This window comes from Buceros rhinoceros, unplaced genomic scaffold (assembly GCF_000710305.1).
Source record: "Buceros rhinoceros silvestris isolate BGI_N320 unplaced genomic scaffold, ASM71030v1 scaffold8340, whole genome shotgun sequence".
NCBI classification, from domain to species: Eukaryota; Metazoa; Chordata; class Aves; order Bucerotiformes; family Bucerotidae; genus Buceros; species Buceros rhinoceros.
Genome location: NW_010390129.1, coordinates 1 through 13,108, shown reverse-complemented (window position 1 = coordinate 13,108; position 13,108 = coordinate 1). Strand labels below are relative to the sequence as shown.

The 13,108-nt window shown below is 37.5% G+C and overlaps 1 protein-coding gene across 1 annotated transcript in view; it reads left to right on the top strand.

The window, feature by feature from the left end:
* The window catches only part of VWA3A (von Willebrand factor A domain containing 3A), a gene marked incomplete at both ends in the record, with an annotated part of 15,342 nt that extends 3,839 nt beyond the window's left edge, over positions 1-11,503 (top strand). Inside the window, 12 exons of the mRNA XM_010136623.1 lie at positions 1,050-1,205; positions 2,656-2,746; positions 3,822-3,920; positions 4,428-4,525; positions 4,665-4,817; positions 5,492-5,600; positions 6,319-6,463; positions 6,956-7,100; positions 8,132-8,283; positions 9,142-9,268; positions 9,872-9,969; positions 11,440-11,503. Of these exons, the coding sequence (XP_010134925.1) occupies positions 1,050-1,205; positions 2,656-2,746; positions 3,822-3,920; positions 4,428-4,525; positions 4,665-4,817; positions 5,492-5,600; positions 6,319-6,463; positions 6,956-7,100; positions 8,132-8,283; positions 9,142-9,268; positions 9,872-9,969; positions 11,440-11,503 (1,437 nt within the window). The remainder of the gene's footprint in view (positions 1-1,049; positions 1,206-2,655; positions 2,747-3,821; positions 3,921-4,427; positions 4,526-4,664; positions 4,818-5,491; positions 5,601-6,318; positions 6,464-6,955; positions 7,101-8,131; positions 8,284-9,141; positions 9,269-9,871; positions 9,970-11,439) is intronic.
* Between the last annotated feature and the right edge of the window lie 1,605 nt (positions 11,504-13,108).

Sequence of the window (13,108 nt, the reverse complement as noted above, 5' to 3'; positions counted from 1 at the left end):
CAGGAATGCTCCAGAGTGTGAGAATAGTCACCATAGCATAAATATGGACTAGAAGGCAGTTGTGCAGCAGCACTGCAGTGACCAGTGGTGGAGCGGTCATCAATCCATATCAAATACAAGGAGTGTACAACTAAGTGATTCTCCTCTGTTACCAATCCTATGATGAATTCTTCTCAGGTAGAATTAATAGGTCATCATAATGAGATAGCTATATTAAAAAATAAAGATACTAGAAAGTTATATCTATTAGATTATAGTAGATGTATCTATTTATGATGAATTCTTCTCAGGTAGAATTAATAGGTCATCATAATGAGATAGATATAACTTTCTAGTATCTTTATTTTTTAATATAGCTATTAGATTATAGTAGATGTATCTATTATATAACAAATACATAATATAATGTTCCTATGAGTGGAGGGAGGGGTTGTTGTTGGCAAAATATATGTGTTCAATTCTAAAACAAATGTTTTCTGAAGTGTACTAAAGGTGTAGGACTAGACCATATCTCTCCATACTGCACAGACGTGGCTTTTTCCAAAGAGATCTAACAAAGCAGCTGGGGCAGTGTAGCCTGGCAGTGCGGTTGTTGTTTCTTACAAAACTGTGATTAGAAAGATACGTGCAGTGAGATAGATGTCCAGAGGTTTGAGCATCCTGTTGTCGCGTGCAAGTCTGAGTCACAAAAGTAATGTTAAAAGAGTTGGAGGGTATTCAATGGGATCTTAAAGTATTTTGTTATCAGTTAATAGTTGCATATACTTGGTTCATCATCTTCCAATTTGTTCTGGTCTTGGTATGTTTACTGCTGCCTTTGCTTTTAGAATGTTTGCTCATAGCAGGGAGGATTTCCCTTCTTTGTGTTTGAGCAAGCACAGCATGAAGGGGTTCCTACTCAGTTAGAGGTGTTAAGCAGTACCAGATTAATAAATTTGTTATGACTTGTTTATTATTGAAATAATAAATACAGAATGCCTGTCTTTGAAATGTCATTTACTTAAATCTCACGTATATGAACTACTAAACAACATGAACTTCCATTTCAGTGTGCATTCCTGGTGGAATCCTTAAAGCAACGTTCAGTAAATCAGTCTGTAAATCCATTTAAACCAGGAGATTCAAACGTGCTTATGAAGAAAGAGAACAGAAGGCCACAGAAATTGCTGCCTCCTAAACCCACAGCTCTCAGTCTGGCTAGAATGGTTTGAAATGGTCCCGTTTTTAAGATGCTGTGTGTTATTGATTAAGAGTTCCCACCCAACTGTCAGATGCTGCTCTTTGTGAGAGAAGTGCTCAGGCTGAACATTTGAAGGAAGTAAAAGAGCACTGTGATGGTACTCTGAACTTGCAATTGAATTTGCATTCAAAGTCCTACATAAACAAAAAACTACATCTTACTAACTTCTAAGTAATTAATTATAACAGAACCACACTGTAGTGTCTAAAACTGTTTCAGTAATCCCTCTGACTTTAAAAACTTAGAGTTTAAGGAAAGCAAAGGCAAACCTGAAATATGCGTTACTAAGTTATGTCTGGTTTACAAGTCCTTTGAGCCAGTACTGAATTTTATGGTGTCCTGCTCATTGACATGATACAGCTGCAGCTGTCTAGCATGTCTCTGGCCACACAGAGGCAGCATAAAACAAGAAGTAGGATTCCGGATTTGTTTCCTGCCTGCTGCGCTTATTTTCGTGGAGTTACACTACTGAGTCCTTTGGGATTTTGCTGATGTTTTCCTTTGTTAATTTTGACTGTGTGTGCATTTGTTTTGAGTGGGTGTGCAAATCTGTAATACACGTGTATGGCCATCACTTTGCTGCACACCGGCCTAGAGACAGAACTGCCTGTTGCAAAGGATCTGCTTAACTTCTGATCCAAAGTTCTCAGGTCTCATGTTTGAAATGGGAATAGCACTCTTAAGTGTAGGTGTGTTTGTGTTGTAAAGACCTTTGCAAGTAAGCTCAAACAGGTCTTCCATGCTATTTTATCAAAACCAGTATATTCTCAACACCGCTTCACAAACTCAGGAAGGATGTAATCACTGAGAAATGACTACATAGAACAGTTTTACAGGAATTAAACCTGTAGAAAAGTGGTAACAGGTTTGTCTGTAGGTATTTGGTGATATGAATAGTAGAACTGTGTGTTGAATTAGATCTCAGTTACCTGAAGTCTCTGTGTCACAGCAAAAGCCTGATCCTACAGTGGGGTTAAACAGGTGTTCATGCTGTTCAGCAGAGTGCTCAGCCCCTACAGGGTTGAGCCATACCTAAAGCAAAAATTACTCTTGTCAGCACTAGCTTTCCAATAGTCAGTAAAACTCTGAGGAAAATACTGCATGCCATATTCTATAAACCAGTGCCATTACTGTACTAAACTGTAAGTGGCAAAAATAGTCCAAACTTGTCTGCCTGTAGATGTTAGCATTTAGTTTTACGGCAAAAGATTAAATTGGCAAGATAATTAAAATAGAGCAATTAGGGTTACTTAAGCTAGCAAGAAATCACAAATAAACAAGTCATCATGGCAATCTGCTGTCTCGTTAGAAGAGCCAAAGCTAAACAAGAATTAGAGAATAATTAAGGACAGTTCCAGTTTTGAATAATGCAGTTATGATCCAACTGAAGTACTTTTTTTTAAATGTGCTTATAGTATATTAAAGACAACCATGGTGCAGAGAGAAGTGCTTCCACAGGAGTACTGGCATGGCGTCCTACTAGTGCCAAAGCGGAAATTCCACCAGGTCTGTATGGATTAGGGGCTTTTTGTTCTCAGTTTCTTTGGGTTAAAAGAAAATATTAAATCAGACCTTTAATTAAAGTTTTAGAAACACTTGCAGTTGTAATCTTTAATCAGACCGATAGGAAACATTGCAGTTGTTTTGAAATTAATTACTTTGGTATGAGTTTTAGCTGTGACGTGTCCAGCTTTCTTTTAGGTGCAGAAGGAACACTGCACTGTATAACTATTTCCAGGTCAGATGATAGAATATCCATCTTCTATCTGAAAATGGCAAATGTGTGTGGCGGGAAGTAGAGCCCTGCTTTGTCCAATGGCTGAAGCCATAATTAGAACCTCCCTTCTCTTGGGTTTTAATTCATACTCCATTTTTTTTTCCAAAGGCTCAACAATTCAGAGATTTCTTGTATTAGTTCCACATATATTTCTGCTAATACTGTTAGATCCCATTGTAATTAATATGCTGTTCCACCTGACTGATTTATGATCCAGTAATGAAGAAGAAAAAACAAACACAAATGTCAGGTTATCCAAAGTGCTCTTGCAACTGCTCCTGGTACATGAAGCAGCTCTTAAATTAATTCCAGTCACTGTTGGTCCCTTAAAGTCCCAATTCCTTTCTCCTCCATTTTTGTAATTTTCCTGTGTTTTTTCTTTGCATCTTTGCTAATGTCTGCAAAACTTTTTTTTTTACATTAAATTTGAGTCTTGGAATCCATTGAAATGAGATTGTTGATATGTAGCAGTGTTTACAATTCTGGATTCATACCTCATTCATATGAAGTGCTTTGTACAATGTTATTTGGCTTTTCCAACAAATACTATAGTTTCTGTAAACCCCTAATCTTTTCAAATTATGTCCTGTGACATTCCTCCTGATGGTAATTTAGAAATTTGTAAAGGTTTTGGTTCCATTTCTATGAAGGTAGCGTAAGTAGTTCTACAATATGGATTTTTCGTAACCGGTATCTAAGAAAAGTAAGGATTGATAATTGTGGTAGTAGGAAATGATGAATTGAAGAACAACGTTGCGTGTTTTGTCTTGTTGAAGTCAGTCAAGATCTTTATTTTATCTGTAGCACAAACAATAAAAGAACGATCTCGGACTGAGCATAAACCAAGGAAGCAGCCAGAGTTTTCTGTGTCAGTATTTTATACTGATAAAGGAAGAAACGTGGGTACGTGTTACGAGGTATGATGGGGGAAACCTTTTTTTTTTTGGTAAAACTTAGAAAGTTAAGTCACTGATAGTCCCTGTGCTTTAAATAGTGAGTGGAAGTGAGTCTCACCACATGGTGGGGTTTTTGTTTTGATCTTTGGTTTGGAGGGGGTTGGCTCCTTTTGGCGCTCTGCTTTGGTTTTGGGGTGTTTTGTGTGTGGTTTTTTTGGTTTTGAAAAGTCCTTTGGGATCTTTTGGTGAAAGATGCTCTAAGGAAAAATGCTGTCATCGTTACAGAAGATTTGGCTTGGAATTTTTGGAAGTTGACCATTTTTAATCTTTTTAAGTACTTGGATGTATAGAAACCGCTTTTTTTTTTTTTTCAAATGTGGAATTATATGTGAAAGGCTACTCTGTGACTTTGGGCCAGGGGGATTGTTTGGGGTTTTTTTTAATCAACAGTCATACATGATGTATGATTTAAACCTAGGGCTCCCAAAATTATTTTGTACATTTTCTCAACTAGGTACAGTATACAGAAAGTATCCAAAGACAATATGCGTAAGAAAGTCTGTTCCCTCTGTTATCCTGCCAAAAAAAGAGGAAATCTGCTCAAGCAAAGAGGTACTTTGCTCCTGACTAATAAATTGCCATTTTAGAATTATCCATATGAATTAACATGAACATGTTAATTGTGATTCTGCACAATGTATTATTCTAATATGTACTAACAACCAATTGTTCCATTTGTTTATCTCACAAGTGGCTGACCAAGTACAGTATTAAAAAGCTCAAACTGGAATTGCCCAGACTGATGTTTGGTCCAGGCTGTACTCACCAAAAGAAAACTGTGGAGTCTCTGCACAAGAAAGTATCGGCAAAATACTGCACTATCTTCCCTAGCGTAGAAATCAATGTAAGCTTTTGCAGATGTCCTACGCCTACCACACTGAAAGGCTCCGATTTGTTTAGCTCAATGCATGTTGATCAGTACTTCTGGCTTGGTAGCATGATGTTCACTGTTCCCTGTTGTTTTTTCTAAACCACCCTTTTATTACAATGCTAGAGAAGGTCTTTTGTTCACCACAAAAAATACTTAGTATTTTTTTAAGTGCAAACTGCATGGGTTCTTTAGAATGTATGGCATCTCCTCTGCTCATACAGTGTGAAAAATAAGTTCAAAATTTTAAGTAATGTTTTAAAAATCATGTATGAGTTGAAACTGGGAAGGTGTTGGCACTTGATTGTTTCTGTTTGTGTAATGACTGGAGAGAAGCATAGGAATTCAGGTCCAAGATATTATTGCTCTCTTATATCTATAAAACAAGTAAAAATAATGCAGCTATGCATCTGTCCAATCAAATTGCATAATTTTGTTGCCCAGCTCAACTGGCTGAGATGAGAACAAGGCTTTCCTAATTAGAGTAAACCAGTTATTTAGTAGTAACAGAGATGCAAAAATTTTCTTACACTATTTCATAAAGACAAAACAACTGCTCTCCCTGACTTCTAATGCAGACGTTGCATATATAGCAGCTGAGCTCAGATCTCCTGAAGTAAGATGCTCTTGTACAAACTGAATTTTTCCAGGGAGTTGTGAAACATCTGCAGTTTCAATCTAAAGAACTGGAAATCTACTCTGAACAACTTGAGAAAGTATTGCAGCGCTATATACAAAGAATACAGTGGCTTCTGTCAGGTATTAGTGTGCGTCTGTTTTTCGGTAAAGCACGACTTATAAAATCTTGTCTACTATTTTCTAATAGAATCTGAACTTAAATCTAGACCTCAAGTATGAATAAAGGTCATTCGTTTTGCATTTCATTAACATTTCAAAAAGCATTTTTATGACAATAAAATCAGAGTACAAGGGAATTCAGCTTCTGTGTAGCTGATAAACATCCAGCTTGCTGTGAAATAATTAGGGCCGTGGTGTAAGCTTTTCCTTTTTCTATGTTGTGTCCATGAATACAAGGTTCCTAGTGTCTGAAGCTTTCTATCAACAGAATACAGACAATAACCTATACAAGCAAAAGTAGGTTTTCTGTTTCTTTTACTGAGAATGTGCCCTGTTTAGAAGATCAGCATCACTGCTGGTGAAAAGTGTTTTGATCCCTCTGTTGCTCATAAAGGTCTTTGGTAGGAAACAGTTCTGGTTTTTTGCTGGATCATAAAGTAGGAGCTACAAATGGTTTAATGCAAGTTGATACAATTGGCTAGTAATCAATGCTTGACAATGCCTGATTTGAAATGGCAGAAGACTTTTATTAACCTTTGAATGGCCTCATTTCCACACAGATTAGAATTTATTATGTAGAAAAGTGTCCAGAATAGCCCCTAAAGACTGAAGATTTTATGTGCTCATAAAATAATATGTTCAATAAAATAATTCTATGCAATGATGTGCTCTGGCCCAGGAAGCCGAAGATTGTTTGGTACCATTTTAGAAGCAAATGTCTGCGTTTTGATTGATACATCTGGTTCCATGGACCCGTATTTGCCACATATCACGAAAGAACTTACCTCTCTTATCTGGGAACAGCTGAGAAAAAATGAAGTCAGGTATGACGAGCTACCAAAAAAAATGAAATCTGCACTACTTATTACTTATCAAGATTTCTTTATAATTACAAATAATACAGTACTTAAACACGATACATGTAATTATTATATGTTAGTGCTTAATATGCGTGTGACATGAACTGCTTTTTCTGTTCTTTTTAACCAGCTTTGAGCTCTCTAAGAGTTGAGCCTCATTTGCTGTAGGCTAATGCTGTTTACACTTCTGGACTCAGCATTCTTATAGATTTTCTTCTCATGCGGGATGAGATATGCTTTCTGACTCTTCCAAAGCTGAAGACCTTAATGGAATACTAGGGTCTTGTTTGGTTTTTGTTTTATTGTTTGGTTTGGGGGTTTTTTCTACTGGGTTTCGGTTTATGTTTGGTTTTTTGGTGGCTTTTTCATTTACTATTATTTATTTCAAAATTGGCTCATCCAAAGAGACTGATAGTATTGGTTAGAGTTAAATGCGGTTACCATCTTTCTCCTCAGGTTTAACTTGCTGAGATTTGCAGAAAATACAGAGAGTTGGAAGGAGTGTCTTGTGGAGTCGACTGATGAAGCATGTCATGATGCTGTGCAGTGGATGTCCAAATTCCATGCTCATGGTAATACATGCATCCTTATGGCTTTACAGGTTAGTAAATTGTGTACCACATTTTGGAGAAGACACTATGTCTTGTGGTAATAAAACACTTTTCATCTGACTGATGATATTTTAGGAAAATTATTTGGTCAAAGCGTACAGCACTATTATATGCAGAACACCGAAGAGACCTGGAATCAAGTCACTGTTTCTGCCCCAGGACTCATAGATACTAGATTTCATTGCTCGTACTGAGTTCAAGAAAAAAAAAGTGAAATATCAATTCATATTTGTGTTCAAAGAACACTGGAAAAAGAAAATAGCCCAAATACCCAAAATGATGGTTATGTACAACTGCGGCCGTGATATATTTGCTCTGAGCCAAACAGGCTCTGAGCCAAAACCAGTGTTCATTGGAATCACATGGGTATTGAGTAATTCTTGAACTTCAGTAACAGGTGAAGAAACTTTTGTCCTATAAAAATTCCGTGTTTAGAAATTAACTAGTAAGAACTGGCAATTTCTTGAGATTTAATATTTCAATCAAAAAAGAAGTGTTGCCTTAAATGAATGATTTTTCTTCCAGACACCCTTACAGAATCTCCTTACAAATGTTATGAAATTCATCCTGAACCAAGTCCAGTAGAATTGTAAGGCATGTCTGGATTAGGAAAATATCCACTGAGACAATTAGCATAGCAAGTTTTCATAGTATAAAAAGGCCAAGTTCTAGTGATCACGATTTTCAGACATCAAGCGTCTTTAACTCCCACAAAATGTGATGTAAAAATGTTCGGTCAGCAGTTCTGCAAAACCAGGCAACTCACTTATTTCAGTGAGCCAGGTTTTGGTGATACTCTGCTCACAAATATGTTGTCTTATGCTACAAATTATCTACCTGTTTATTTTTCAAACTTATATCGCTGAACTCCTTCATACTTAGTGAGAAGGAAAAGAATACTAATTTGATTAATGATGTGGTAAATATAAAACTAACTTAAATCATTGGAACAGTGTTCTCATTCTTAAATATAACTTCATATAAATGTACTAATTATTTAAGCTTATTTTCTGCTTTTCAGAAGGCTCTCAGTTTCCAAGGTGTAGAGGCACTGTATATATTGACTGATGGAAAACCAGACACCAGTTGCACACTGATTTTGAAAGAAATTGAAAGATTGAGAAAGAAACGAGATATTAGAATCCACACCATTTCTTTTAGCTGTACAGACAGGTATATAATATTTTGCAAGCACAACAAAAAAAAAAATCTTTAAAATTACTAATGTATTTATTGTCAAAAGTCTGTGTTACCAAGAAGAGCCACGTGCTCAGTTTGCTCCTTTCCGAGTGGCAGTCATGAGGTTAACAGTTTCTGGATAGTGCCGCTGGGTTGATTATTCAGCTGCCATGAGAATTGTTTGACCCTCTCATAGCACACACTGACAAGCAGTGTGGTTTCTGCAGATCCTAGGTTGCATTCTGCTGACCTTGAGATGGGTGTTGCCACAGCTCACTTGAAATTAATCGATGTATGACTATCTTCAGCTTGGCAAGGCTAGTGCTTGGGAGACAGGACTCTAGTGTGTAAATGGCAGGAGGAGTTTGTGATTTAGCATACTTGCAATCAGAGTGCGGTAACAGCTCTAGCCGTCATCCCAATGGTTCTTGTAGCACAATGGCAAGTAATAGAGGCTTAAGCAAGAGAATTAAAATGTGGAACATGACAAAGTGTTCTTTCCCTTTATGGAGTCTCCCAGCTTTTTGTTTTCCTCCCCTGTGTAAAAATATTACTGCTCTTTATCTGCCAGCCTGGCTCCTGAATTTCTTAGTTTGGCTTCTTTTTTGGGTTCTATTACTATGCTGAACCTCTTGTCCAAAAATAGCCTGTCCCTGGGGGTTATGACAGCTAAGAGTGTAAGTTCTTCATTAGCAATTGTCAATTAAAAATGATACTGAAGTTTATAATCATGTCCTTGAAACTATTTGTTTTAATGTAATATTTTTGGAGGAATTCTTAGAAATTCTTTTTCTCTTGCTATTGCTTTCAGAGAAATAATTTTCATAGTATCTTACTACTCTGTTTTAACAGAGGAGCTAAGGAATTTCTGAAGAAGCTTGCTTCCCAGACAGGAGGGCGCTACCATTGCAGTTTTGGAGATATGGATGGACAATTAGCAGCGCACAGGATGTTGACAGAAGGGCTTGATGATGAAGATGTATGTTAAATGGATTGGTTTTGTTGAGTTTGGGGGTTTTTTTCATTTCAGCTTAGTACTTCCACAGTAGTCAAACTGTACTGAAAACAGAAAAATGATGAGAAAATGTAATACAAGACTCGTAAGATAGTTCACATTGAAATTGGAAGGAGAAATGTTAGTACCTGGCTTTGCCTCTCTGCTACCTGTCTTGGTCAGGTAACCAAACCCATGAAAGAAGTGCACCGTGCAATGCAGTTTTTGAAAGAGAAGAAAAAAAAAAAACTTGTATCTGGACACTATGGTTTTTAAGCTAACGTTAGCTTTTACTGTGCTGTCCTATCCTTACCATCTTTTATTTCATTTATGTAATTGTAAAATCCTTATGCAGTGTTTAGCAAGTTAATGCTCCAGCAGGAGACCTCAGGGATTGCCACAGCAGAAAAATGCCTTAGTGAACAGAACTGTATTCAGTCCAGAGTTGCTCTGCTCTTCCATTGTAAGACCTTCTCTGCAAGTACATAGGATTAGGGAGATCCAGCATTTAGCCTTAGTTAATAAGTTCATAGAAATTAAAAATAAATAGGTGCAAGTTAAAGTAGAATATTTTAATTCTGTTTCCAGGATCCAGTTTTCCCTTACTTTGAAGGAGATGATTTAAAGAAACTTACTCAAGAAGTAGCAAAAGCTAGAAGTTTCTTAAAGCAGGCAAAATCTTTGAGGTGAGTATTAATCAAGAATCTTTCAATAATTGCTTTTTTATTTCATGAAAGGGAGACAAGAATATCTGACTTCCAATGTCTGCTATTTTAAAAAAGAATTTCTGTTTCTTTCCTTTTACTGTCAATTTTAGTGTATTTTTGAGGCTTGGAAAATGACATGCAGGCAGGCTCTCTGCTTCAGAAGGATTTTGTTTTAAGGTCTTACACAATTACCTACCATCATAGTAAGGAAGCTGAACAGATTATAACAATGTGTTAAACTTCAGGATGTTTTCTCTTAGTTGTCCCTCCGTTTCTTATGTCAAAGAGAAATTACATTAAATCGTTCCTCTCCTTGCTGAGTTCTGTCATCAGCCAAATCAATATATTTCTCTTTGTGTATCTTACTAAAAGAGAAAATGGACTTTTGTTCATGTGATGTAATGTTCTTTTTAGTGCCTCTTTAGTGTGACTTCTTACTCAGAAATGCAAATTACTTTTGTTTTTTCAAAATCTGTATGGGTGGCTTCTATCCCACCTCATCCTGACTTCTCTAACTCGGTCGTCATCCATTCTCTGTTTGCTAGAATTATGTTCTCTGCGTGGAATAATGTGAGATCTTCCTTCTGTTCTCAGACAATCCCATCTCAAACCATTTACTTTTCAAATTACCTTTCTTTTTGCCTAAAGTCCTGAAAATTTCTACTAGCCTTTTTCTGGGAAGATTTCCCTAAGCCTTCCTCTTCACTTTTCTTACAATTCTTCATTTACCGAAGGATCTTAACAAAAGTTATTCTCCTCTCAGAGATCTCATATCTCAGTCTCAGACTTTCTGCTTTCCTAAATAATTTGACTCTTAATCTCACCCACCAGATTTTGTTCTGGGTCTTCCTCTCTTCCCTTCTTTACTCTGATTTTCAGCTTCCTTCTCTCACCTTAGAATAAGAACATTCTGCCAACACTCTTCAGGTTTGTCTCCCTATCTTTTCTCTTCATCTTCTGTTCAGCATCCTCCCTCAACGTTTCTTTTTCCCTTTTCAGTTAACAGTTGTGTAACAGATAACAGTACAATGTGATGCCAGGCAGAGGAATCCAGTGGACTCCAAAGGAGCCAAGTCATTTCCTGGAAGCAGCATAGCCTTGTTGGCACTGCATGCCATCTGTGTCTCCGTAGACTGAACTGGCCAAGGTGGCACACTGTTCCCTGCTGCTTCTGGTATCATTCAGAGCTGGCTTTAATACCTGCCTAAAACTGGAGTGAAAGACAGTTTAATTGTACTTGCTTCCTAACTGCCAATCCAGCACCAGAAAGTGCCATTTCAATAGTAATAGTGGGCAAAAGAACTTGCAAAGAGTTTTAAAATGCGTTATACCTCCTCAATGGAAAGATTTTCTGTCTCTCAAGGACATGGCTAAACAAAGATACAAAGGTACTGTACATCTGTGTGAAAAGCTGGTGTAATTCTTTGGGTTTGTTTTTCTTTCAAACAGGTTATTACTTCAAAAATGGAATATAAACCAAAAGGACAATTCTGGCTTTTTAAAAAGTGCTAAGGTAAATAGTCACCACAAATAAATCATAGTTTATATATAGCTGATGTATTTCAGTAGATGGGTAATATTTCATAAGCATAATGTAAAATATATTAATTTCCAGCAGCGATATTTTTTTTCCAAAGCTGAAAATATTTGTAATGATTTCAGCTTTTAGATGAGCTAATCCACAGTATAACCTGGTTTACTGAAAGAAGGGTTCAAAGGTCACTATGTTTGGGGCGAGTGGAGCAAGATGGATGTGTATTTGTCGTTATGAATAGTTTAGCTCTTTCTAAGAGCAAACAGCTAAACAATTAAAGGGTTATGACCAGATGTGTAGGCTGTAATAACAATTGCTACATGGGCTGCCTGATTTATCAGTTACGTGAACAAGGCTCACTGAGAAAAGACAGCGCTAATAGGAAAGATAGCCTCAGCGAACACTGCGGTATTGTTACAAAGTTGTGGAGGAGGCAGCCGGACAAACTAAACCTCTCACAGAGCCAACGTGCTGCTCTTAAATTGGCAGATTAGAACATCCAGGAAAAGAGAAATTGCTGGATGTTCTTTGTGAGGGTTAAACAAGACAGAATCATTTGTCACAGAGCTGTTTGATGGAAAAACTGGACATGCAGACAACTACAGAGATACATTGGACAACTTAGGCCTGCCAAGACGTTCATTGAGGAATTGACTGGCAGATAAACAGTGAAGCTGTTTTCTGAATCTTTGTTTCTATAGCTGTGGTTTGTATTTTGATTTACAAATATTGCCCAGTCATTCAAAGAGAGGGCGGGAAAAAAAAAATCCAGTCAGACCCGCTGGTTAAGAATGTTTGCTTCAGGGAAAATGAAACCTGGAGCCTGGTCAGGTATGTGCAGAATTCAGTGTATAAGGGCTGATCTTCAGAGAGATGCTTGGAGAGGAAACATACGTAACTGAGCTGTAGTAGCAGGAAGGCTGTTACAGACATGCGGAGACTGAGGCTAGTCTTCCACAGCCAACTCTGTCTTTCAGCCTTCCAAGGTAAACTGTATTGCTTGTGAAGTGTACAGGAAGATGTTCCTATAAAGGTACTTCAGCTAGTGGGTGGCATTGTAGCACTATTAAACACGTACGTAAGGAAAATTCAGTCAAGTTAATTTATACTGGGTTTCCATTGTCATTTTGTCAAGGGTGATGGTGAGCCTATGCAGTTTATATAATTTTGTGTTTTTAAAACTATTCATGTGTTTGACTTGTAGGATTAAATTCCAGACAAAGAAAGGATGCTGAAGAAGTTTAGAGGGATACCACTAGCCTGCTTCTTCCCAGCCAAGACACACTATTTCATCGCATCCCCTTTCGGTGGGGGGAACAGCCCCCCCTTCAAACCGCGACATTTTGGCATCCCTGGGTGGGCAGAGAGAGAAGCCACCTACAATTTAATTTTTATTGGTTGGCTTGTTTGAGCCCTTTTTCGTTGGGGGGAACAGCCACCCCTTCAAACCGCGACATTTTGGCATCCCTGGGTGGGCCGAGAGAGAAACCACCTACAATTTAATTTTTATTGGTTGGCTTGTTTGAGCCCTTACCAATTGGCGTCCCTGTAAATTTGGTTATTTGTCCTCTGGCTATGGGCAAG